Raw genomic sequence first — 27470 nt, 5'->3', positions numbered from 1 at the left:
GAGGTCCATTGTGGGGAATGAGCCAGTAGCTGTGTGGAAGTGCGCCATTTCCCCAGTGTTAAGTACACATTCATCCTCTGATATTGGTAGCTACTCAATCGTACAATCCTTGGGGCAGATGGCAGAAGATCCCCAGAGCACATAGTGTACATTGATGTCACCAAGTAACAGAATGGGTGGTGGAGTTGCCACATGAGGTCTGTAAGTGCTGTGGGATGTACACATGGCATAATATAAGGTGAGATGGTGCATACACAGCCACTGCAGCTTCTTGTAACTCAGTTGTGAGAGTAATGGGTGAGTATGAGAGTAATTGGTGAGTAGTGGTGTATTTTGATCATGGATGCAGCTACATCACCCTTTGTGCAGTCAACACTTGGGTCATCCTTCTTATGATGTTTAAATCCTGGCAACACGGAATTGTCCAAGGCCTTAAAGTACATCTCCTGAAAACAAATGCACAGAGGATGTTCTTGTATGAGTAAGGCTCAGTGGATCACCCAAAGATACGTCTAGCACCATCGCACCGTCCTCACCATGAGAAGTTACTATACCACTACGATTAGAGGGCTTGATGTCATGCTTTTTAGGCTGACCTTTCTACACAATGGTTTTCCTCTGTTTGGAGAGGGTAGCAAAGAAGTAGACAGACATGTTTTGTTACCAGACTTCACCACAAGACACCTTCTTCCCCTTAGATCTCAAAACTGGTGAATATGCAAGCTAATAATTGCAGCAGTGCCTTGGCAGGTACAGTTACAAGCACAAGAGGATGAGTTAGCATCTGCACTGTGAGTTTGTGTCAAGGCAGCAGACTTCGTTACTAGCTGCTATATGATGGTAGACATGCTAAAATCTGCACTGGCTGTTTGTTTTGAGGCATTAGACTTGGTAGTTGTTTGCTTGACAATGGTAGAGAATGAGGTTGAAAATGTTGGAGGTTGGATAGGCTAGAAAACCTTTTTTGCCTTCATGTACAGCAACCACCTTGTGACCTTAAGCTCCTGAATCGTATCTCCTCATACATAAAGAGCACATTCCTTTGAAAAGACTAGACGTGCACTAGTGCAATTAACACCACAAGTGAATGGCAAGCCTGGATCATGAGCATCTAAACCACATATTCCATGGGTTGGCTTCCCTTTATATGCTGGAACTGTGTACCCAAACCTCTGGCATTGAAAGCAATGCATAGAATGGGGGACATAAAAGTGTGCTCTACCACACAAGAATCCAGCCTTTATGTATTCAGGTAATGTAGGGGAATTAAAGGTGAGCATCTAGGTAGATGTTTAGCCTAATTCACCATTCACTCATTTCAATACATTTCGCACCTTGATTATACCTCCACTTTGACATTACGCTACAAGTTCATTAGGGTCTAGATACATAAAGAAACCATAGACTTTGGAGCTCTAGCTATTCCCTCCACTCTCTTCAGTGTATATAATTGGAGATATTCTCTCGAATATGCTCTCTTCCTTCTTTGTAACAATGAATAGATTATTATGAATTGACATAAGTCTGTTACTAGTATTCAGCATTGAAACAGATGTATTAGGTAGGCTGTCCACACAAGGTCTCATTGTGGAGTGGGCAGGCAAACCCTCCAGTGACCATCTTCCACTGGGAGTTTGAATTTACTGTTATTGTGAGCAATTTTGATCCCACAAGTCACTAGGGAATCATCTGTCCACTCAGACAGATGCTTGCTTGCCTATGTAAGCCTTTTAAAACTTGGATGTGGTAGGTTTCCTAGAGGTCACACACTAATCACTGTTCTGTCTCAACATCATTGCATTTTATTAGTGTGCAACATGCCCTAAGACTGAGGTTCTTTTAATAGAGGTTTGTATGGTCGCCATGAGCCAGACAATGAAACCAAGACCCCCATTTCCTCTGACACACAATGTTCCACCACCGCACCCATGACAGGGTTACTGAAGCATATACAGAGCTTATGGTTACAGAGGACTGGATGTGCTTACCAATCTCCAGCCCAGGAAACTGAGGTCACCAAGCCTGAACCCAGCAAGTGAATGATGAGCTCCCTCAGGTGCTAGCTATTTAGTATGACTAGTGGGGCTCGTGAGACATATTGAAAAGCCAAGGATGTAATGGGAAGGAGCTCTCCCTGACCCCCACCCCCCCCCCCACCCCTCCCATCCTACAGAAAACTCAACCACAAGTTTTGTTGCTAAACTTGGTAAAACCATCACAGCTTGCAACTTTCAGAGGCAGAGTGTGGGGGCCTTGTCAACAGTCTATCTTCCTGTCAAGTTATAAAGCAAATCATGTGGATCTAGTCAATTTTGCAAAATATTACGAGTCTAAAAGAAATAACTTCCACCATATATATGGACTGTCAAAATATCATTTGGTTCATCATAAACACTTAACATCACAAGTAAACAAAATAAATAGCTACAAAGTATAACTTTATATGAGAAACATTCATCTTGGGCATCTTTAACCTGGAAAATATCAGCTCTGAAAATGAGCAAGGAGATATTATCACCAAGCCACTCACTAGAAACAGCTTCAATAAACTAGGAGAGCTACTTTCTGTTGATGCTACTGACTCTTATAGACAAAATATAGTGGAAGTGTTAAACATTTAATTGAAGTGGGGGCATTGTGATAACCAATTAAAATGTTTTGTTTGTTTGTTTCTCTGGTAATCATAGAGGGTATTGTACATTGTCATTATCATATAGTGAAAATCAGTGCTGTTTACTGTGACTCCTTTATCATCTTGATTTAGAGAAAAGTTTCAGTGCCAGAGTCAATTGCCATAATGGTAGGAATCACTAACAACTATCACAGTTTACAACAGTGTATAGATGAGACACAGTACAGCAAATCTCTCTCATCCCAATGCTGTGAAAAATGCTGATGAGCAGCCATGCCATCCTGATTTGTCTCCTTGCTATGTATCTCAGGAGCCACTGCCCCACATGCGTATTTCCATCCACTGCATGCTGCAAGGAGCAAATATTAGCATGGGTACAAGAACATGACCACTGCATACTCAACCCAGAGAAAATATTAGCCAGGGCTGATGGGTCATAGTAGATGTTGATACATGATGATGGTAAAATCCACTCTAGGTGTTGTATGCTGCTTTCTGAAAGCACACCATTCAGGCAGATGATGAATGTGCAGGGTGTAAACATTGGATGAAATAGAGCGCTAATACTTTTTCTATCTCTGGTAAACAAAATTAAAACCAGCTGCCTGACCACATGTATTCATTCATGTGCCTACAGGTTACTTACTGCAGGTTAGTGTTATCAGTTGCCAGATGAAGTACTTATGAAAGTGATATGGGGCTATGAGGAGAAGAGGAAAGCTGATTATTGATGATTGTGGAATCTCTCTCTCTCTCTCTCTCTCTCTCTCTGAACTGTATATGTGTGTGTGTGTAAATGTACAAGTGTCATATAAACCATCCTTTGTTGAAGGAAAGTTTTTGCGGAATGTAAATATTTACGGACTAAAACGCACCACTCAATGAAATGCCAAAATTTAGACTTCTCAAAAGGCAGACCCAATAGAAGGAAAATTTGTTACTTTTTGAGTTATCCTATGATGAACTAGAGCAAAATACACACACACACACACACACACACACACACACATTATCCATGTGTATGAAAGTGTATGTATTGTGTATGTTTGTGTATTTTACTCTAGCTTGTCAAAGGGTAGCTCTGAAAATTACTAAGTTTTCTTTCTTTCATGTGTGCCTGTTGACAACTAGCACCTCCGATTTTTAACGAGTAGTCTCCTTTAATCCTAAAATACAGTATCCTTTTTGAGAGGACATAGCTGCAGTAAATTGCTGCAATAATCTTTTATAATTTTAAGTGTTAATTAACTTTTTCATACTAATAAGTTGGATAAAGTGAATGATATAATACTTTTTAAAAAAAGAAAGAAATAGCAAGAGGTAAATATCTCCTTACTGTAGAATGTGCAAGACATATTTATAGTTATAACACACACTTAATTGTTAAAAAGAAATTATTGTTTGGAGAAAAATTGTTTACCTGAAGTAATTTTGAAAGATGTGTTAGCTCTGAAAACAGAGCTTATAGAGATGTACCAATATGTAATATAGAAATAGAATGAAAACTCAAACTCACCACCTGAATTTGTAAGAGTGATAAAATCGTAACTGGATACAGTGGATCCAGCACTGTTATGTGCTGTCATTCTAAGCGTGTACCATGTCTCAGGGCTGAGGTCAAGCACAGGGAAGTCAATCTAGAAAGAAATGTGTAGAACACAACACTTAATTTTTATGTGCATGGTTTGAATCTTTTGCAGAATATAGCATACAGAAAAAAATCTCAGCTGAATTAACTACAGGTGCCATAATCATTTGTGGCAATGCCAACACAACGCAACACAACACTAAGCTAGTACTTATCACAGTCATCCAGTCAACACTGATACTCACTATCCTGTGAAAGAAGAGCACCATTACCTCACTGTTTAAGAATGTAACAAGAAAATGACTCATAATGTCTAATTCGAATTAATGACTAGTCACATGCACTATGATTTCCACACACTTCAGCCTTTCAAAACAAGGCATGAATCTGCAGGAAGCCTTCATGTATAGATTGATGTAAATCATAACAGGTAGCAGCAAATTTGTAGAACAACAGAAAAATGGTTCTGGATCGACACTTAGAAAACAAAAGGGCTAGAAATTAGGGGAACCATACTTCTTATACACATTCCAGAAGATTAAAGAAACATTTTTGTGAGTAAATACACTCCTGGAAATTGAAATAAGAACACCGTGAATTCATTGTCCTAGGAAGGGGAAACTTTATTGACACATTCCTGGGGTCAGATACATCACATGATCACACTGACAGAACCACAGGCACATAGACACAGGCAACAGAGCATGCACAATGTCGGCACTAGTACAGTGTATATCCACCTTTCGCAGGAATGCAGGCTGCTATTCTCCCATGGAGACGATTGTAGAGATGCTGGATGTAGTCCCGTGGAACGGCTTGCCATGCCATTTGCACCTTGCGTCTCAGTTGGACCAGCGTTCGTGCTGGACGTGCAGACCGCGTGAAACGACGCTTCATCCAGTCCCAAACGTGCTCGATGGGGGACAGATCCGGAGATCTTGGTGGCCAGGGTAGTTGACTTACACCCTCTAGAGCACGTTGGGTGGCACGGGATACATGCGGACATGCATTGTCCTGTTGGAACAGCAAGTTCCCTTGCCGGTCTAGGAATGGTAGAACGATGGGTTCGATGATGGTTTGGATGTACCGTGCACTATTCAGTGTCCCCTCGACGATCACCAGAGGTGTACGGCCAGTGTAGGAGATCGCTCCCCACACCATGATGCCGGGTGTTGGCCCTGTGTGCCTCGGTCGTATGCAGTCCTGATTGTGGCGCTCACCTGCACGGTGCCAAACACCTATACGACCATCATTGGCACCAAGGCAGAAGCGACTCTCATCACTGAAGACGACACGTCTCCATTCGTCCCTCCATTTACGCCTGTCGCGACACCACTGGAGGCAGGCTGCACGATGTTGGGGCGTGAGCGGAAGACGGCCTAACGGTGTGCGGGACCGTAGCCCAGCTTCATGGAGACGTTTGCGAATGGTCCTCGCCGATACCCCAGGAGCAACAGTGTCCCTAATTTGCTGGGAAGTGGCGGTGTGGTCCCCTACGGCACTGCGTAGGATCCTACGGTCTTGGCGTGCATCCGTGCGTCGCTGTGGTCCGGTCCCAGGTCAACGGGCATGTGCACCTTCCGCCGACCACTGGCGACAACATCGATGTACTGTGGAGACCTCATGCCCCACGTGTTGAGCAATTCGGCGGTATGTCCACCCGTCCTCCCGCATGCCCACTATACGCCTTTGCTCAAAGTCCGTCAACTGCACATACGGTTCACGTCCACGCTGTCGCGGCATGCTACCAGTGTTAAAGACTGCGATGGAGCTCCGTATGCCACGGCAAACTGGCTGACACTGACGGCGGCGGTGCACAAATGCTGCGCAGCTAGCGCCATTCGACGGCCAACACCGCGGTTCCTGGTATGTCCGCTGTGCCGTGCGTGTACAGCCCTCTCGCAGTGTCCGGAGCAAGTATGGTGGGTCTGACACACCGGTGTCAATGTGTTCTTTTTTCCATTTCCAGGAGTGTATATCTGAAAACTAATGACAATAAAGAATAAGTTAATTAATGAGGCTATTCTCAATTTGTACATTACAAAGTTACAGCAGTACCCAGAGACTACTTTTCTTGAATAACTACAGAGAATTCTACTTTCAGGAATAATAATTCCAGATAATTGTAATATAAATACAGACCTACATCGGGAATGCAAAGCAATGAGCTGTAGCAGGAAGAGAGTGCTATGGAAAAATTAGTACAAGTCTATGTGAATAAAAGAAATTACTCAATTAAGAGCACATACCAACTATTGGCTTTTATTGTAGTGGTGTTGGGATGGGAGGCTGCAAGACAAGTTAGAGAGAGAGTGGGGTGGGAGGGGGGGGGGGGGGGAGAAAGAGAGAAAAGGGGAGAGAGAGAGAGAGAAACAATAGTAAATGGATGTTTGTAATAAGCTACAGAAGTTGTTTAACAAAAATATTGTGAGAATAAATAGAAAAAAAGCTATAGTGTACCTGCTGGTATTTCAGGTTGTTAGATACTAGTGTCCACTCATGTTGCTGCCTTGGCTTGTATTCAACAACTAGAGTAGTAATAGGACAGCCACCTGTCCCCCATGATCCAACATTCAATGATATGGATGTAGAATTGACTCTGATCAAATGACTTTTGCTTGGAGCTATTGGTGCTGTATGAACAAAATGAAAACAAACAAATCTGTTATACTTATCTACATAACTAATAGAGCAGCAGTTTTCTATAGGCAGAAAGAGATAACATATTTCCAAATTTTAATTCATATATTATAGTTACAAAATAACCATTGGAAGAATTTATCAAAGTTTAAAAATATTAATTTTTACAATTATTAACAGCAGGTTTTCATTTTTCCTCTTTGCCATATAGTAAGTACAAATTGGGATAAATGGTGGAAATAATAGTAAATCAGACTGGAGTTTCTAGTGTTTTTGAGTTGATTAGATGAATGCTTTATGCCATCCTCAACTGTGCTTTACTGCTTGGAGGCATCAAAAAACTATAAAACACAGAACAAAGGTTATCAAATTCATAGTCAGATGGCTCAAGTAGTAAAAGCCCTCAACATTTTACTTTCACCATTAATCTCTTTCTGAGCTTGCAAATTTCACAGAAGCTGCCCTGCATACTTGATGGGACTAACACTTCTGGAAGGAAGGATGCTACAGAGAAATGGCTTAGCCACAGCCTAGGGCATTGTTTTCAGAATGGCTTTTTCACTCTGTAGTGGAATGTGCATTGTTTTGAAACAGCAGGAAATGCACTGGCAGAAGTATACCTGTGGGAACAAGTAATGATTTATGCTTGCCTAGGCTAGTTGGTAAGAGCATTTCACATGAAGGGCAAGTTTCTGCTTTCAAGTCACAAGCTGGCACATAGTTTTAAATTATTAGAAAGTTTCAAAACACTGACACTCCACTGCACAGTGAAAGACTGATTGAGGAAACAATAAAGTACACTTCAGAAAGAAATCAAAGAATATGACAGTGGTCCCACAGGCAGTGCAAAGCCAGATTACTAAAACTGCAGCAAATTGTATGAATTAAATAAATATTAAATGAACCCTGGCATCTTTCAGACAATGACAACACTAATTAAACTCTTCCATAAAAATGTAAATACAAGCTACTGGCTAAGCATGGACACTGAACAGTACAGAACTACATCTACATCTACACCTCTAATCCACAAGCCACCTTATGGTTGTGTAAGGTTTGTGGAAAGAATGATTGCTGAAAAGTTTGCATGCGGGCTCAAATCTCACTAATTTAAATATATCCCTTGGGGTATGCCCAAATTATTTCTATGTCTGAAGACTTCTCTCCATTCAGAATGACAGGCTGTGTTATGTTTGCAAGAAACTCTTCAACCCAGTTACACAGTTTATCTGAGATTCCATATGGTCATATTTGGATCATTAGATGGTGATAAGGAACTTTTTTTACCTATGTTGATTTATACAGAGGAAAATTTTGGTTTCTAGAAATAATTGTGATCATAAAACATGTTTCAAAATTTTGAAACAGACCAAGGTCAGAGATATAGGCCTATAGCCTTGTGCATGTGTTCAACAACCCGCTTTCAAAACGGGAATGACCTGTGCTTTTTTTCAATCATTAGGAATGCTTTGTTCCTTGGAGACTTAAGTACATTGCTGCTGGAAAAGGGATAAGTCACTCACATACTCTGTGCAGAATTGAACCGTTACACTATTATGTTCTATCTCCTTTCATTTGTTTATTGATCTGAGCTGCTTTTCTGTGTCTTGGTCATTTCTTTTGATATATTTCATTCTGTTCATTCCTACAAAAATTTAAAAGAGGAACCCCACTCATGATTGAAATATATTTGATCTAATGGCAACAAACAGATAGGACATCTTTGAGGGTGTTCACATCATAAATGGTATCAGTGGCCAAGACACAGTTGCGGCAAAAATGTTTACCAAAGATCAAACAGCAATTAAAATAAAAAGCAAGATATATGTTTTCAGTAAACTAGGTACAAAAGCAGTAGTGTCATATTGCAGTGAGGAACTTGAAACTTTCAGCACAGGGCAGGAGCATGTAGTGTAACTATAGCTCAAGTTTAACAGGACAGTTGACCATGCACTAGACAGATATGTAGCCAGTAGAACAGTTCATAATGGGAGAGGTCCTCCATGGTATATAGTCATTGTAAAGAAACTTGTAAAGAAACAGAGGCTACTGCATAACAGGTGTTAAACAAAGTATAGGACTACATAGATGCTGAATGAAATATGTTTGGTTGTCAAGAGAGCAATGCATTAAGTCTTCAATGACTAGTAAGGGAGAATATTGTCAAATGATCTTTCAGAAAACCCAGGCTGTTAGTGGCACCAAAGTTAGCGTGCAGTCCCTAGCAAATGAGACAGGAACTGAAATTGAGACTAGCAAAGCAAAATTTGAAATGCTTAACTCCATTTTTAAGTGTTTCTTTACAAAGGAAAACTCAGGATGTTGGCCTAAATTTAATATTTGTGCCACTGAAAAGATGAAAGAAATAAGTATTAGTGTCAGTGGTGTGGAGAAACAGCTGAAATAATTAAAACTGAACAAAGCATCATGGCGCAACGGAATACCCGTCAGATTCTATATGAATCTGCAGCTGAGTTAGCTCCTCTTCTGTTTGTAATATTGTAATCTATCATAGATCCCTCAAACAACAGAAAGTGTCCAGTTCTAAAAAAAAAGCATAGTTAACATATGCCTACAATATGGATAGTAGAAGTGATTTACAAAACTTTCATCCAATATCCTTGACACCAACTTGTTGTAGAATCTTAGAAAATAGTCTGAGCTCAAACATAATGAGGTATCTTGAACAGAATGACCTCTCTGATGCCAACCAGCATAGATTCTGAAAACATCAATCATGTGAAACCCAACTCATGCTTTTATCACTTGACATAAGGAAAGCTTTGGATCAAGGCAATCAGGAAGATGCAGTATCTCTTAATTTTCAACTCAGTACAACACCTTTGTTTGTTGTCAAAAGCATAATCATATGGGGTATCAAGTGAAATCTGTGACTGGATCAAGGACTTTTTGCTAGAGAAGAAACAGCATGTTATCTTGCATGGAGAATCATCTTTTGATGTTGAAATAATTTCAGGTGTGCCCCAAGGAAGTTTGTTGGGACCCTTGCTGTTCGTGTTGTATATTAATGACCTTGCAGACAATATTAATAGTGACCTTGGGCTTTTTGCAGATGAAGCAACTATCTGTAATGAGGTACTATATGAAATAAGCTGCATAAATATTCAGTCAGATCTTGGTGAGATTTCAAAGTGGTGCAAAGATTGATGACTTGCTTTAAATGTTCAGAAATGTAAAACTGTGCACATCAAAAAATGCAAAATGAAGTATCCTATAATATCAATGAGTCACAGTTGAAATCAGTTGATTTCTACAAATACCAGGATATAAAATTTGGTAGAGATATGAAATGGAATGATAACAGAGGCTCTGTTGTGGGTTAAGCAGGTGGTAAACTTCAGTTTATTGATAGAATAATGGGGAAGAGCAATCAGCCTAGGAAGGAAATTGCTTACAAGTCACTTGTGTGACCCATTCTAGAATATTGTGTGGGACCCAAACCAGATAGGACTGATAGGGAAGCATGAATGTTCACAGGTTTGTTTGATTCATGGGAGAGTGTCACAGAGATACTGTAGGAACTGAACTGGAAGACTCTTGAAAATGAACATAAAATATCCCAAGAAAGACTGTTAACAAATATTCAAGAACTGGCTTTAAATGATGATTCTATTAACACACTACAATCCCCTGCTTATTGCTCATCTAAAGATCATGAGGATAAGATTAGAATAATTACTGCACACACAGAAACACTGAAACAGTCATTCTTCCTGCCCTCCATATGTGAAGGGAAAGAGAAACAACTCTAATATCTGGTACGGTGTGTTGTATCCTCTGCCATGCACTCACAGTGATTTGCAGAGTATAGATATAGATGTAGATGTAGAAATAAAGTGCAATATTCTCTGTGAAACAGTTTTGGAACAATCCTGATTTAGGTTTTGGACTCGCATTCGGGAGGACGACAGTTCAATCCCGTCTCCGGCCATCCTGATTTAGGTTTTCCGTGATTTCCCTAAATCGCTTCAGGCAAATGCCAGGATGGTTCCTTTGAAAGGGCACAGCCGATTCCCTTCCCCATCCTTCCCTCACCCGAGCTTGAGCTCCGTCTCTAATGACCTCGTTATCGACGGGACGTTAAACACTAATCTCCTCCTCCTCCCAAGATTTTAGTATTACAGATTTTTCTGTGTCATCCTCTGTTTCAATGCCATTATGGTCACAGTGTATCTGAACAGTTGGCTTCAGTCCACTTACTAATTAACATATGATCACAACTTCTTAGGATTTCCTGTCAAGTCGGTACACAGAATTTTACTTTTGCATTTGTTGAACACTTTACACATGGCCCTTCATATCCTAATTTTCGTTTCATTTGATTTTTGTTTGTCTTTGAAGTTTTGGAGATGTTTAAATTTGCAGTGAATTTCTCTTTGATTTTGTAGCTGGTTACTAACATGAAACCTGGTGGAAATTTTCAATTCATCGCAATTTTGCTTAGCACAAACCTACCTAAAGTGTATTGTGCAATGTTCTTGAAGTCTGTACATTGGTGCTCAATACAGTCAGTGCTGGAGAACAAATTTTTGTGTTGGCGTGCTAGGGAATCTGAAATCTGTGTCTTGTTACTCTTGTTAAGCAGGAAGAATTTTGGATTCCTATATATGGCTGTGTTCAGTGATGCTGTAATGGCCTTATGATCACTGATTTCCCATTCTCTGCTAACTGAGCCAAAAGTTTTGGTCTGTTTGTCTCTGACAGGTCTAAGATATTATCTCCATGAGTTGTTTCTCTGATTAAATGCTAAAGTTAACTTTTGGATAAAGCTCTTGGAACAGTTTCACTCAATTCTCTTTCTCTACTTCACCCCCTAATCAGTTGAGCTTACCTGTCTATAGCTGGTAAGTTAAAATATTCATGTGAAACTATAACTTGACCAGAAAAATTATAAAAATATTCTCCAAGTTTCTCCTCAAATGTTCCCCCCCTACTGCTGCTGAAGCAGGGGCTTTATAAAAGCATCTGATGACCAAGTTTGATTCCTATCTGCATCCAAATTATTTCACATTCTGAATATGTACTAATCTCACTATATATTATCTGCCACCAGTGGGTAACAATTTATGCAATTTATATTCCAGCAGCTGGAGTTAAGATTTACCCTGCGGTTGCTATCTGGTTTCAGCCAGCTTTCTGTGCCTAGCACCATATAAGTATTGTTACTGTTTATAAGTGAGACCATCTTTAGGACTTTTGATAGATGCTTCTGCAGTTAACTAGTACTATATTAACATTTTCTTTCTCTGATCTGCTATGATGAATGTCACCCTGTCTGGACTGAGAGTGCATCTTTTTGGACCCGTGAGAGACGTATACCACATGTACGCTACTTCTTGTAGTGCATACCTGACATATTAAGAGGGGAGGGTTGGGGGTCCTACATTTCTCCAATTAATGGTGGAGGTCAAAATATCCACATCCAAGATTGTCACAGAACTGTCTGAGCCTCTGGTTTAAGCCTTTCACTCATCTCCAAACCAGAGAACTGTGGCAGTCTCACTTTTGCCTTCTGCCCAGAGATTTGTGATCCTGCCACTGTTTGCCAACAACCATCAGCAAATATTGACCAACAGGGACATGAAAATCAGAAAGTGAAGTAGCAACAGGGATCCCATTAGGTGCTATGTGTTCTAGAGGTGCTAAAGTATTCGTCTCCAGTGCTCTGTGCAACCACACTCCAGGACAGCAGCCAAGAACAACACAGCTTCTAATGACTTATGGACAGTGACCAATTTCCCCAGCATCTATACACAACAGATAAAGTCCACATCCCTCTTTAACCAATTTTTTTTGTATCACAAGTAATTTAACACTAATGTAGAAAGTCACTGGGTGCAATCTAATTTCTGCTGCTATGCTACCAAAGAAAGTCACTTCACACAAAGCTATGCATTAAAATTTGCACCAAAAAACTTATAGTAAGTTAGTAAACACTAGTTCACTTAATGAAATTACTGGTAAAATTCATCTCTTAGAGGAGTATGTGAAAAACACAGACTAAGCTAAATTACCACATATTTCAAAAACTATTACAGCTACAGGCACATCCTATCAGCTCTACGTCTGCTACTACACTCTCACTGCTTGCAGGCATACAGTCACACTCTAAACTATGTTTTGCCATGTTCTGAAATTGATACTTAGTGAGGCTCTCTGATAAAAAATTATTCAATCCCCTATTTACTGAAATTGAAGTAAATATGCCTGTCATGAAATCTGAGGCAGTAGTGACAGAGCGGAAGATGTCATAACTCTTGAAGTGAAGTTATTGCTTTTACTCACAGGTTTTATTTCAATATAACAATATAATTACATGTTACTGCCATTCAACATTGCCATTGTCCTGACAAACATGCAATTCTATATTTAGTTGCTTTATTCATGGCTTATCTTTGACATCTGTCTAGTAGAATGTATGTGTGTGTGTGTGTTCACTAACTGTACATACAACCTAGTATATTTGCTTCTAAAATGGTAAACCTTAATATGTTGTACTATCCTCCCTTGTGTGTAAAACAATCATTTTTCAAAATACAGCTTCAAGAAACACTATTATACCCATTGATTTCATTTACCTGTGCCCCGTGTATGTGATGTAATAGTCTCTGAGGGTGCACTTTGACCAAGCTGGTTGAAAGCTTGGAGATAGAACTGATACTTAGTTCCACACTGGAGCCCATCAAGAGTGAAATCATTCTCTTCTGCTGACAACTTTATTTTCTCCCATTCTCCAAATTCCCTTTTGTAATTCAAGTAATATCCTGTAAGAAATAAATATCATTATTGTCATTAGACTTAACATGGAATTACTTTTATATACCACATTTTAGCAGATGAAAACAATTACTGTGTTTAATCTTTTTTTAATTAAATTCTCTTTCTATTTCAGTTTCTCTGTTCACTTTCTATAGCTCTTTATCTCTAATTTCTGTTTACTTCTTTATAATATGAAGGTATGTTATCATATCACTGGAAATTTATGGATGGGAAACAAATAATCACAAAAGTGAAGGTAACCACTCACTGCACAATTGAGACACTGAGTAATCAACAGGATTGAAAACATTGTGATGCTTTTGAGCAATGTATTTTTCAGACCAATACACACACACACACACACACACACACACACACACACACACACACACACACACACTGGATGCATTGACCTTTTTACCATAGTTTGTTTGTGATGTCGTGACCATGATTTCAGGGGTGAGTGGGGAACTAAGGAAGCAAGCTCCACCTACTAAAACCCACCATATAGACAGCCAGGGAGAGAAGTGGGTGCACGGGAAACAAGTGGCACTTTCCTCCTGCAGTTCAGGCAGTACATATATTCTTACTGATTTGGCGTGACAGCATACTCCATAACAGCAACAGTACAAACAGGTGCTATACTGTTAGACTGCCAGTGTTGGCAATGCTGAAACACAAAACACTAGTGCCTTTAACTTAAATGACTTCTATTGATGGTCGATGAGAGGAGAAAAAGGCAGGGAGGAAGAGAGGGATGGAGGGAGCGGTCGCTGAAGGCAGAGAGGAAGAGGGAGAAGAAGCAAGGGAATAGGACAGGAATATGACAGGAATGTGACACCACTGAGCTTTTCCTTGCACACTGAGTATGATGAAGTGGAACCGTAGATTGACAGGGGAACAAACAGAGCTACTAAAACTTGTGAGTTTAAAGAAGAGTTTGTAATGTTGTTGACCTTTCAAGTGCCTCAGCCAATGTCTTCTCTACAGTTCAATGGCAACTACAGATGCTCATAAAATTCTGAATAAACAAATTGACATTGTCAGTAACAAGCAAATTACAGTCAATGTACATTTATCTTGACAGCCTAGAGCTTGCAGTTCTAAATTTTGAATGCATCTAGTTTAACTGACTCTTAAATGTTGAATATTTCTGTAAGTAAAATGTTCTTGTACAGAATATTTATATTGCTGTAATCACTTAAAAGTAAGTTATTCTTTGATCGATAAGAATCAGAAAAATTCAATACATAAAAGAATATTGATACTTCTTGTAAACACTTTATATGGAATGGATAGCAACAACAACAACAACAACAACAACAATAATAATAATAATAATATTAATACAGAGTTACATGAGGAATGTTATTAGAGAAAGTCAAGCTATTCCATCTTGCTACATTTCAAGTTTCCAGAACCGACAGAATTTAAATAATATGATCTTTGATTTGGGTAACTAGCCAAATATGTGCATTGTACATACTCATCAGATTAATTATTATTTTTGTTCTGTTTGTTCATTTGGTAATGAGTAATGTGAGAAATGCTACTGGAGAATGTCATACATTTTACAACTGAACATGTTAATAACACATTTACAAAATGTGGAAGTGGCAAAGGTAACCCACTCACCATATTGCTGGAGCACTGAATGGTTGACTGGCATAAAGAGAAAGCTTTGCATGTGTCTTTTAATTATGCCTGTCTGGAACTTAATGTGTCTTCTTTATGGTAAGTAACAATTTGTCTTTTCCCATGTGGTGGAGAACATAGAATATTTCAAACTGAATGTTTTCTAGGCTTAATTTACATAAACTTAATTCATTCTTTACATATTTTGTAATACTTAAACATATTGTTATTTCAAACTTCATTTAAGAACAGTCAATACATTAAATTCAAAGCATTATATTAATTAGAAATATAGGCAATGTTAAAGTACAAGAGTCCTTCCTGTTTCAAAGGAACATTATTATTTGCAGTTATGCAGCTGGAATCACATACTAGTACCAAATGGACATAAACACACTGATCTAGCACTGTTAATTGTGAGCCACAAATAAAAATAGCTTCTATTTATTTTAAACTGTGATTGTGTAGGGCCTGCATGGATATTTGATGCAGAGTATTAAGGCATAGCCACACAGAATGTGGTCTGCATACGTGCTCTGCAACCTTCAGCTGCAGTGGGCAGTCTGCATCATTGAAATACAGGTTATTGCATTGTGTCGGTGACTCATAATGAGGTATCTCAAAGAAAAGCACCTCCTCCATGCCAAACACTATGGATTTTGAAAACATCAATTATGTGAAACTTAACTTGCACTTTTCTAACATGAAATACTGAAAGCAACAATTAAAGGCAGTCAGGTAAATGTAGTATTTCTCCGTTTTCAAAAACACTAGACCCAGTACCATACCTATGCTTATTATCAAAACTATGTTCATATTGGCTATTAAGTGTAATTTGTGACTGGGGTGAGGAGTTGTTAACAAGGATGCAGCAAGCTATCTTGGATGGAGAGTCATCAACAGATGTTGACTTATCTTTGGGTGTATCCTAGGAAGTGTGTTGAGGCCCTTGCTGTTCATTTTGTGTTTTCATGACATTACAGACAATATTAACAGTGACCTGATATTTTTGCAGATCATCTGCCTGAAAGAAACTGCATGTTCATTTAGTAATGTTGATATTGGTAATTTGCTTTAAATGTTCAGAAATGTAAAATTGTACCCTTCACAAGTAAAAAAAAAAAAAAAGGTTGTGTCCTTTGATTGCAAGATCAACAAGTCACAGTTGGAATAAGCCAACTCATACAAATACCTGGTGGTAACACTTTTTAGATATATGAAATGGAGCAATTACATACGACCAGTCATGGGTAGGGCAAGATCCTTTGCTTTATTGGTAGAATGCTGGGGAAATGCAATCAGTCTACAAAGGTGATTGCTTACAATCACTCATCTGATCTGATATATATTAGAATGTTACTCAACTGTGTGGGACCTAAACAAAACAGGACTAACAGGGGATATTGAATGTATGCAGAGAATGGCAACATGAATGAATGGTCACAGATTCATTTGATGCATGGTAGAGCATCACTCAGATGTTGACAGAACTGAACTGGCAGGTACTTGAAGATGGAGGCAAGCTATTCTGAGAAAGCCTCTTACAAAGTTTCAAGAACAAGTTTTAAATGATGACTGTGGGAATGAACTATAACCCCTTGTATACTGCTCCCATGTGGATTGTTTGGACAAGTTTGGGCTAATTACAGAGACATTTAAACAGTCATTCTTCCTGCACTCCATATGTGCATGGAATGGGAAAAAGCCCAATAACTGGTAATATAGGATATTCCCACCACCACGCAATTCACAGTGGTTTGTGGAGTGTAGATGCACATGTGGAATTATGTCTGGAGGTACAAAAAAAGTAGATCTTTGATACAGTTCTCTTTCCTTTAAAGGTATTCATTTATTCCAATGTATTACTGTAGTAATTTATGAAACTGCCCTTTACTGAAAATGCAATGTAGCTAGCTCTGCAGTTAACTGCATTGTGAGGTACTAGAGAGAATGTCTCTGTGGCTATGGCAGGCTTCACTTAGTGTTGACACAATTCAGATAATTTCTTACATAGTTGCACAAAACATGCCAAATTTTGGTGCAAACTAGCTTTACACCATAAACGCAAGTGCTGCTCAACTGATAGTTGTAGTCACGGAATAAAGGTACAGGAGTACAGGATCATGTTGGCATTCCCAGCTCTGTAGTCTCCACATGGCCACCACATAATGCACTTCTTAGGTATGAGGTGCAGGGGGAAGACCAGGACCTATCGGATGGATGCATAATGTCCTCTTTGATCTTGTTATGGATCTTGGGCTTTGCTATCTTCAGCTGGTCTGACACTAGTCTTCAACATTGGCAGGACATTAGTCATTTTGATGTATGAATAGTGTTGTATCAGATGTCCAACAGTATGCCTCATGGCTTTGTTAACACTGGAAAATCTTTCAGGAATGCAGCATATACATCGACCGCAGTGGTTATTGGCCAGGCAGACTGGTTGGGTGTCGGGCACTGGAAACCTGGTCTAGTGTCTGCAAGGGGGGCACTGGACAAGTCTGGAAAAAAGTTGTACTATGACAAGAAATCTGTGTCTGTACTTGGTTCCCCACATCTCCACAGTGAAATTCCATGGAAAGGCATGGTTGAGGCCAAAATCCAGCTCTATTCTGTGCATCCCATATGTAAAGATAGGTGAGTTATTCATGGTCGATAGGCAGAATGTCATATGTGGTCGGCACCAATGTAGCACCATGCGTGGGTAGATGCATAAGCTGGAGCTGGTGTCTATCAGGTACTTATGGCCGGTACATCAATTGCTGATGAATAGGTGCTGTCATGTTGGTCATCAATCTTACAAAGCATAGCACACATTCCCGGAAATGCTGATGGTACCAGCAGATGTCCTTCTGCATGTCATGTGTTGGCACAGGCAGGCATGATGCAGCCCTGCTGTGAGGGTGCCTTCTATCCCTTTGCCAGTTGTGATTTCCACCAATGCTGCAACAAACTACAGATGGCTAATCTGTTGTGTCACTGATTGACATTTGGCATTAATGCCTCATACTTGGTGCATGCTACCACAGTGGTTGTACTTCACACTGCACTGTTGATACCATAATGGGTGCAGATGATACAGCATCCAGTACTTTGCTAGCCAATTCTGGTACTGTGTCTAACAACATCTCTGTCTGGGTTGCAACAATCACCTTGATAGAGGGAAGCAAGTGACTTCTCCAGATTTCTATGCAACAGCTGATTGGATGCAGTATCTGCACTGATTTTGCTTCTAACATGCCACAGGTACTGTAATAGTCTTTGGTTGCTGATATCCTCTTAGATTAGTACCTGTCTAATGTGCTTCTCTTGAGATGAAGAAGCGTGGTGGATCAGTTCTGACTTCAAGTGGTGATATGCATTCCCTTCAGGTGATTCCCTGATCTTCTGCCAAATATTGCTGTTCCAATTGGCTGACCACCAGTGTGAATTTAGAAACATCTGCAATCATATCAGAAAAGAAAAAAATTGCCTCTACCTGGATGAGCCACAAGGTTGTGTTTTGAGGCTGGAGTGATGGTAGGGCTTTCATCCACTGTGTTGTTTACTTGTGTTATGTATGCATAGGCAGCTGATCATGTCAGCATCACCAGTTTTGCCACTGTGTTTGAGAATAAGGTCTTGAAACTCAACTACTCCTGATACAGGAATAACATATCACCAGAATCCTTCAACACAACTACGAAAATTTATTTGATCATAGAATGCTAAATACAGAGCTCAAAAGGATGAACACTGAACACAGGGCTTGCAAGATTAGGAATGTGAAAACAGATCAATTGCCTTAGTGACTTGTTGTTTGCTTCTGTTATGAGGTACATTGTACACATGAACCCATATAAGACTAAAGGCAAAAAACATAGAATAATCAACATAATAAAAATGTAACAAAACAAGGAATAAAAGCTCTGCACATTGTGAGAACAAAACACAGTGCCCCTAGCATAACACATGGAACTACTTGGTGCACATTCAAAAATTGACAACTGCACTCTGGTTGACACTTGCACACCAACAAAACACATGCTAGATGATGTCACAGTTGCTACATCATGTTCTTTTTGCAATATCTGCATCTACATGATTACTCTGCAATTCACATTTAAGTGCTTGGCAGAGGGTTCATCGAACCACAATCATACTGTCTCTCTACCATTCCACCCCCAAACAGGGCATGGGAAAAACGAACACCTAAACCTTTCTGTTCGAGCTCTGGTTTCTCTTATTTTATTTTGATGACTGTTCCTACGTATGTAGGGTGGGGCTCAACAAAATATTTCTGCATTCGGAAGAAAAAGTTGGTGACTGAAATTTCATAAATAGATCTCGCCGTGATGAAAAAGTGTTTGCTTTAATGACTTCCATCCCAACTCGTGTATCATATCTGCCACACTCTCTCCCCTATTATGTGATAATACAAAACGAGCTGCCCTTTTTTGCACCCTTTCGATGTCCTGACAGATTGAATCTGAACTTGTGTATATCATGATAAATTGTATGTTTTCAAACATTTATGAGACCACCAAATAATTTTGGTGTATTGAGCACTGTAAACTACATTTGTGGTTCCTCAAAATATTTGCATATATATCCTTGTTCAGTCAGTCACATGTACTAATTTCATTGCATATCTTCACGATTAATGGTATATTTTTCAATATTTTCAGATGCTATGAATTTTTATGCGTAATGTGTTCCATAGTAAATCAACAGTTGTGGATTTTATGTACTTTTGTAGCAATATCTTGTTGTAAAACTCATTTTCTCATTAATTGCAGTGTATTTACTTAACTGATTAATGAAAAATTTCCCCCTTTTTCTGCTGTTGGCCTGTTTGTTTGCAGTAAAATACTTCAATTTTGACCTGTCAGTTACATTAAGGTAAAAGAAAATGGATTATGTGGAAGTAGAGCTCTGCTTGTTTCTGTTCAAAAGTGACGTAGTTTTGTCTTGACACTTGATTTAATGGAAAGCCCAGCTATAAATTGTAAAAGCAGGATTGTATATTGTTATGGGATTGTAATGGAATAGATACCACAGGATGTATTCATTAAGAGAGTCACAAAACTAACAGATAGATCAATGTTTGGTAAAGAAACAATAGTGACATACAGAAATTTGTCTCCAAAGAAGAACTGAAAGACTTTTTCTTTGTTTTATTCACCAAATGAACTTTGATCAACATCCACAACTATTTCCTGACATTTCATTTCCAGCTGTGGAATACATCTTTGGAGCTAAAAGTGCAACTGCATCGAGGGCTTAAGGGGCCCCACATTTGTAAGGATGGGTAAAGGGCACTACCGTCAGTCTCAGAAAGCTAGTTGTGTGATTATCTTTGGCTGACACCCTCATTCTTTATTAAAAGTAATCATTCATCATTCTGTTAGTCCAATGTCAACATCCATAATATATCAAAGTTAAACCTTCTTCTACATTAAAATTATTTTGGTGTTTGTGAATCTCTAAAGTCTTTCTATGCCCACATGATAATGCACTGTATTTGCCAAAACACTCATATTACAGAGTTTTATTTTGTGGTTTCCATTTTGCAAAACATGTTGTGCTATGGCCTATTTGTCCATGTGTCCCAGGTGACAGCTCCATTTGTGTTCAGCTAAGACAGTATTAACATTTCTTTTTGTGGTTCCAGCATATGTTTACCCATAACTTAATGGAATGTATGTTGCTAGTTGACGCCATAAACTTTTTGCCATTATTAAGCATTTTTTATCATCTTGGTGGGACTGAATATCATGTCAGTGCCTTAATTGGTCAACACATTTGAGATGCAACCCATAATTTTGTTAATAAACAGGAGGAAACTTTTACAGTTGGTAGCAATTGTTCCTCATTAGTCCAGAACAATTTTTCTTGAAAGTGACTTGGCTCGCTTGTAAATAAAATGGCTCACAAACTTTGTTAGTGCTATCCACCAAGTTTTTAATGACACCTCTTTTTTGTATTTGGATGATGTAATCCTAATGGAGTTACGAAACAATGTGTGTAGCTTTTGTGTACATCATATGGCCTAAAGTCCCATTTTGGACAACCCCCCCCCCCCCCCCCCCCCTCTACCCTCTATCACACACACACACCTGTGCATCAGCAATTCAGACAATATGAAGGTGTTAAGTTAGGTACAATATGGATGCTGAGACTTCGCCAACAGAATGCCTATCAATTACTTTTAATCAGGAACTACAGTGCCAGCCAGAGATAACCCTGCAATCAGTTTCACCTGATGAGTGATGGTGTTATCTATCCATTTCTATAAATGTGCAGCCTTTTGAGCCCTTGATGCTGTTACTGTTTTACCTCTTGAAGATGTCTCAAGCAGTACAAAATGTCAGAAATAGTTTTCTGTATTGACTATGACCTCTTAATCCATAGTTCTTACCTAAAAGGAAACTTTTAATGTTTGCTATGTTACAGTTTATTCTAAGATGTATGCCACTCTATAAATACCTTATGATTGTCTGATGCTTCAGATTATACTGTACTGGAACTGATGTTATACAATGATTACTTAACAATTTTGTGTGAAATGCTACTTTTTGCTAATTGACATACTAGTTTTGCTATGTATGACTTTACACTAGGGACTGTGATGTATTGTGATGAATTGATGATCAGATAACTATGGTATGTTTCATATTTTTGAGGGGTTTGAACTGGACTATTTTGTGTTTGTTTTAACATTCAGGATTCATTTTGTGTAAACTCTCAGAGGGACTCATGAATTTGGTATGTCATGTGCTCAGTGAGTACAGAGACTTGGGCTGTTGTAGCACTATTTCTGTGTTCACTTTCTGTGCTGCTTCTTTTTTATTCTATCCTGACAATGACGGAAAGTCATAGAGTAAAACAGAAGTGATTTCTGGTGTTCCCCAAGGTAGTGTTAAACACTATGTGATCAAAAGTATCTGGACACTTCCAAATACATATATTTTTTATATTAGGTGCATTGTGCTGCCACTTATTGCCAGGTTCTCCATATCAGTAACCTCAGTAATCATTAGACATCATGAGAGAGCGGAATGTGGTGCTCTGCAGAACTCGTGGGCTTTGAACGTGGTCAGGTGATTGGGTGTCACTTGGGTCTTATGTCTGTACATGAGATTTCAACACTCCTAAACATCCCTAGGTCCACTGTTTCCAATGTAATAGTGAAGTGGACATGTGAAGGGACACATCCAGCACAAAAGCGTACAGGCTGACCCCATCTGTCGACTGACAGAGACTGCTGACAGTTGAAGAGGGTCGTAATGTGTAATAGCAGACATATAGCCAGACAATCACACAGGAATTCCAAATTTCATCAGGATTCACTGCAAGTACTATGATAGTTAGGCGGAAGGTGATAAAACTTGACCATAAATAATGAGAAGTGTGTGGTCATCCACATGAGTGCTAAAAGTAATCCATTAAACTTAGGTTACATGATAAATCAGTCAAATCTAAAGGTTATAAATTAAACTAAATACCTAGGAATTATAGTTACAAACAACTTAAATTGGGAGGAACACACAGAAAATGTTGTGGGGAAGACTAACCAAAGACTGCATTTTATTGACAGGACACTTAGGAAATGAAACAGATCTATTGAGGAGACTGTTTACACTATGCTTGTCCGTCCTCTTTTAGAATACTGCTCCATGGTGTGGGGTCATTACCAGATAGGATTGACAGAGTACATTGAAAAAGTTCAAAGACAGGCAGCATGTTTTGTATTATCGCAAAGTAGGGAAGAGATGTCACTGAAATGATACAGTATTTGGGATGGACATCATTAAAACAAAGGTGATTTTTGCTGTGGAGGAATCTTCTGAGATACCAGTCATCAACCTTCTCCTCTGAATGTGAAAATATTTTGTTAAGCTTACCTACATAGGGAGAAATGATCACCATGATAAAATAAGGGAAATCAGAGATCATACAGAAATATATAGGTGTTCTTTCTTTCTGTGTGCTATACGAGATTGGAATTGTGAAGGTAGTTCAATGAACCCTCTGCCAGGCACTTAAATGTGATTTGCAGAATATCCATGGAGATGTAGATGTAGATAAAAGCTAACCCTTACTGTAATTGCTATCCATTGTCTGTTAATTTGAAATCAGAAATTAATTATGTTGTATTTTACTTTCGCTGATTCATACAGTATGAACTTACATTTACTGAAGAATTTGAATGCATTGTGAGTAATTACTGATTTATTTATACAACTGTAACTGTATGAATGTTTAAGTATGTTGATATAATATGGTCACACAATGGTTAGACATTTTTCAAACATCATGGTTAATTAACAAAAAGCAACCTGTAGCTTCTGAAGTTAATTCTACATTTGTATTTTCTTAATTATTATGTTTCTAGTAGAAGTGATAAATATTTTATACTGTGACTAAATTTTGTGTGGTTTGTCAGTACATTTAATTACCAAATTGAGTTACACTTAAAGAATTATTATGCTTTATCTTGTGAAGTTTCAATAATGATAAAGTCTATAATGATAATACAGAGTCGACAGACTTCTGGTTTCTATAGTCAGTCTGTAGTTATGAAGTCATTGTGTAATAGTCATTCCATTAGTGGAGCAGATTCATTGTCCACCCTCATGGGAGTGTTCGATATGTAGAGCAGCTATTACTAATTATGCCATCCACACTTCATGAGGTTCATTAAGTATTGAAAAAAGGAGGAAAATTTTGTGCAAAGTGAGGCAATATAAAATTATGAAGAAACACTCGAGCAGTACTCAAGAACGAGTCACACTATTGTTCTCTATGTGATCTCCTTTATACATAAGCCATCCATCCCTAGAATTCTCCCAAAAACAGATGTCAACCATTGCTGTACCTTCTACTGCCCTTACATGCTTACATATTTAAGCAAGATGACTATGTCAAGCAGCACAATAATAATGTTGTATTAGAACTTTATGGGATTGTTTTTCCTAGTCATCTGTATTAATTTATTTTTTTGCATTTAGAGGAAGCTGCAATTTATCTCACCAATGATAAATTTTTGTCTAAGTCATCTTGTACCCTTGTACAGTCATGCAATGACACATACTCATACACCATGACATCAGCAGAAAACATCTTCAAATTGCTGCTCACCTTGTCTGTCAGATCATTTCTGTGTGTAGAGGATAGATGTGGTCCTATCACAGTGATCTGATCCACTCCTGACAATACCCTTGCTCTCATGAACACTTGCCATCAAGCACACTCACATATATGGGGGCCTATCCTGTGCGCTTGGACCTTCGTTAACAGTTTTTAGTGGGGCACCATATCAAATACTTTCCAGAAATCTAGGAATATGGAATCTGCTTGTTGTCCTTCGTCCATGACTTGCAGGATATCATGCAAGAAATGGGCAAGCTGAGTTTCACATGATCTATAGTTTCTAAATCCATACTGACTTATGGACAGAAGCTTTTCTGTCTCAAGGAAATGTATTATATTTGAATTCAGAATTTGTTCAAGAATTCTGCTGATAACCAACATTAAGGATATATTCTGTTATTTTGCAGGTCTGTCTTTTACTCTTCTTATACGATGAGTTACCTGAACATCCATCAATACAAACCTTGCCCATAATTCCTCTGTGTCCATCATATTGGAAATAAAATGGACTTTATACTGTTCTCATGATAAATACAAGCTAAGTAAGGGACCTAAGCCTAGAGTACACAATGTGAAACCAAACTGGAATTCCATTCGGACCTGGTGACACATTTGTTTTCAACTGTTTCATATGATGCTATCGGGTGTGTGAAGATCAAATGATGTTATGTTTGCATGATACTCCTACATGAATGATTTCTTTAAACATGAAAATTAAGACTTCAGCTTTTGTTTTGCTGTCATCTGTTACCACATAAGACTGATCAACAAGTGACTGAAAAGAAGCTTTCCACTCACTTACTGATTTTATGCAGGACCAGAATTTTTCTTGGTAAGGTATGATGGTGGAAGTAGTTGCATGTTTCACATACTGATCATTTTACAGGTGCATGAATTTCTACTAATTTGTCTGTCATCATTTGCTCATTCGGCTTTGAACCAAGTGCCCATCAGTCTCTGTTTCCTCAGCATTTTCCAAATTTTGTTCTTAAACCACAGTGTGTCTTTTCTGCCTTAATCCACTTATTCAGCATGTACACTCTCCAGAGCATGATTTACAATCAATACAAACCTTGCCCATAAGTCCTCTGTGTCTGTCATATTGGAAATAAATTATGTCCATTCACTGTCTGGGTGAAATGCAAAAATACTCTCATAGTCTTCATGATGGATTTATTAACTTTAGCAACCATCACCGTTATTATGACATTGTGATCACAATCCCTGTCTCTATGCTCATAGTATGATAAGGTCACGGCTGTTGCAGCTACAGTGTCTAATGTACTTTGATTCTTTGTGTTGTTGAACTAGCTGCTCAAGACAATTTCCAGAAAATGTGCTCAAAACTACTTCACAAGACTGCCCATAGCAATTTTAATGAACCAATAGACATCCGAGTTTGTACTTGGTAAGTTAAAGCCACCTCCAAATAACACTACACACTGTGGCTACTTCCACACCATTGAGTGTAGACTTTCTTTGAATGATTCTAAAAATCTCAGAGTGAAACAGGGTGGCTGGTAAAAGCTTCTGATAATTAACTTGAATTCAGCTCAACCTGTTACTTGTTTCCAGATAACTTCAAATTTAAACTCATTTTTGACTTCAGTAACCACAACAATCCTCTTCCTAAGGAGTCTAATCTGTCTATCTGATATAGGTTCTATGCCTTATTAAATATTTTGGAGCTATCTGCTATGGGTTTCAGCCAGATCTTATTTCCAATAATAATTCAAGTGTGACAGCTGTACTTGGCGGCAATAAATTCAGGAACTTTGTTATGAATAATTTATCAATTCACTGTTAAAGTTTTGATAGTCACAGTAACCTTACTTTGTACGTGACTTGATTGCAATCTCTGCAAACCAACTGGTCAGCCTTTATAAGAGGACCTCAAACTATCTTCTAGCCTAAAAAACCTCCCAAGTGCACAATACAATACTCTCCCATTGAGTGGCTGCTTATATTGTGTAGTGTACCCCTGATCTATCAAGAGGAATCCTTCAATTCTGCATCCAATAACACAGCCAATACCAATGCAGAATCAATGGGGCCTTTTGTTGAGACACTGCCCTTGGCTCCAAACCAAAAGACCCTGATCAACTCTGGGAATGATGCCGCAAATTGTGAGCTCTGGTTGCACTTCACAAGTGCAACCAACAATATTCATCACTTCCACCAGCAGCCTGTATGAACTGAGGATGGTCTCACTGTGGTGATTCTGTATTAGTCATCAGTTAAAAATGGTTCAAATGGCTCTGAGCACTATGGGACTTAACATCTGGGGTCATCAGTCCCCTAGAACTTAGAACTACTTAAACCTAACTAATCTAAGGACATCACACACACCCACGCCCGAGGCAGGATTCAAACCTGCAATCGTACCAGTTGCGTGGTTCCAGACTGTAGCACCTAGAACCGCTTGGCCACTGTGGCCGGCATTAGGTGTCAGTACTAGCACAAGATGCTGTGGTGCATTATGCTAACTACTTAAGCTCCATCTTATTCTACTATTTGCTCCTGTCAACGTAAACACGTTATACAGGCCTTGGAGTCACTCACGTCCGTCTAGAAAGTATTTACTGAGGTTAATGATGGCGGTGCTAGCCTGATGTACTCAACAATGCCCTTTAGATACACTGTCTAAAGGATCATCCTAAGAAATACCAAATTAAGATCAGCCTGAAGATGCCTAAATAAGGTGAAATGTGTAGTTGATAAATAAAAAAAAAAACTAAAATTGCAACCAAGACTGTTTTCAACTAATACAATTAAACAGTGGTTTGCTGAATCATGCCACGGATAGATTGGAAGGCTTTCTTTAGTTTAACTAAAACTTGAGAGAGAAGTTCTTCTCATGCTTCATTAGATACTGGGGTTCTTTTTTCTTTTCTTTCAGAGCAGCTGTCCCATACTCAATTGAATTTTTTCATGTTATTCATTTTTTAAATCTCCTCCTCAAGATACCTGTGGTTTCTTTTTTCTTTTTGCTTTCCTTTCACATTCATCCTCATAAGCAATATAATTTGCACGTGCTTGCTGTCCATGCCTAATGAGCTG

General features: G+C 38.8%; 1 protein-coding gene across 1 annotated transcript in view; it reads right to left on the bottom strand.

The window, feature by feature from the left end:
- Window positions 1-27470, bottom strand: part of LOC126335832 (Down syndrome cell adhesion molecule-like protein Dscam2) — a 313257-nt gene that overhangs the window by 65713 nt on the left and 220074 nt on the right. Inside the window, exons 19-21 of the mRNA XM_049999299.1 lie at window positions 13460-13645; window positions 6681-6853; window positions 4149-4269 (exon numbers count right to left, since the gene is read on the bottom strand). Coding sequence (XP_049855256.1) covers window positions 4149-4269; window positions 6681-6853; window positions 13460-13645 — 480 coding nt within the window. The remainder of the gene's footprint in view (window positions 1-4148; window positions 4270-6680; window positions 6854-13459; window positions 13646-27470) is intronic.

The sequence above is a fragment of the Schistocerca gregaria genome, chromosome 2 (assembly GCF_023897955.1).
Source record: "Schistocerca gregaria isolate iqSchGreg1 chromosome 2, iqSchGreg1.2, whole genome shotgun sequence".
Classification (NCBI taxonomy): Eukaryota; Metazoa; Arthropoda; class Insecta; order Orthoptera; family Acrididae; genus Schistocerca; species Schistocerca gregaria.
Note: the sequence above shows the minus strand (reverse complement) of the source record. Positions and strands in the feature narration are given on the sequence as shown.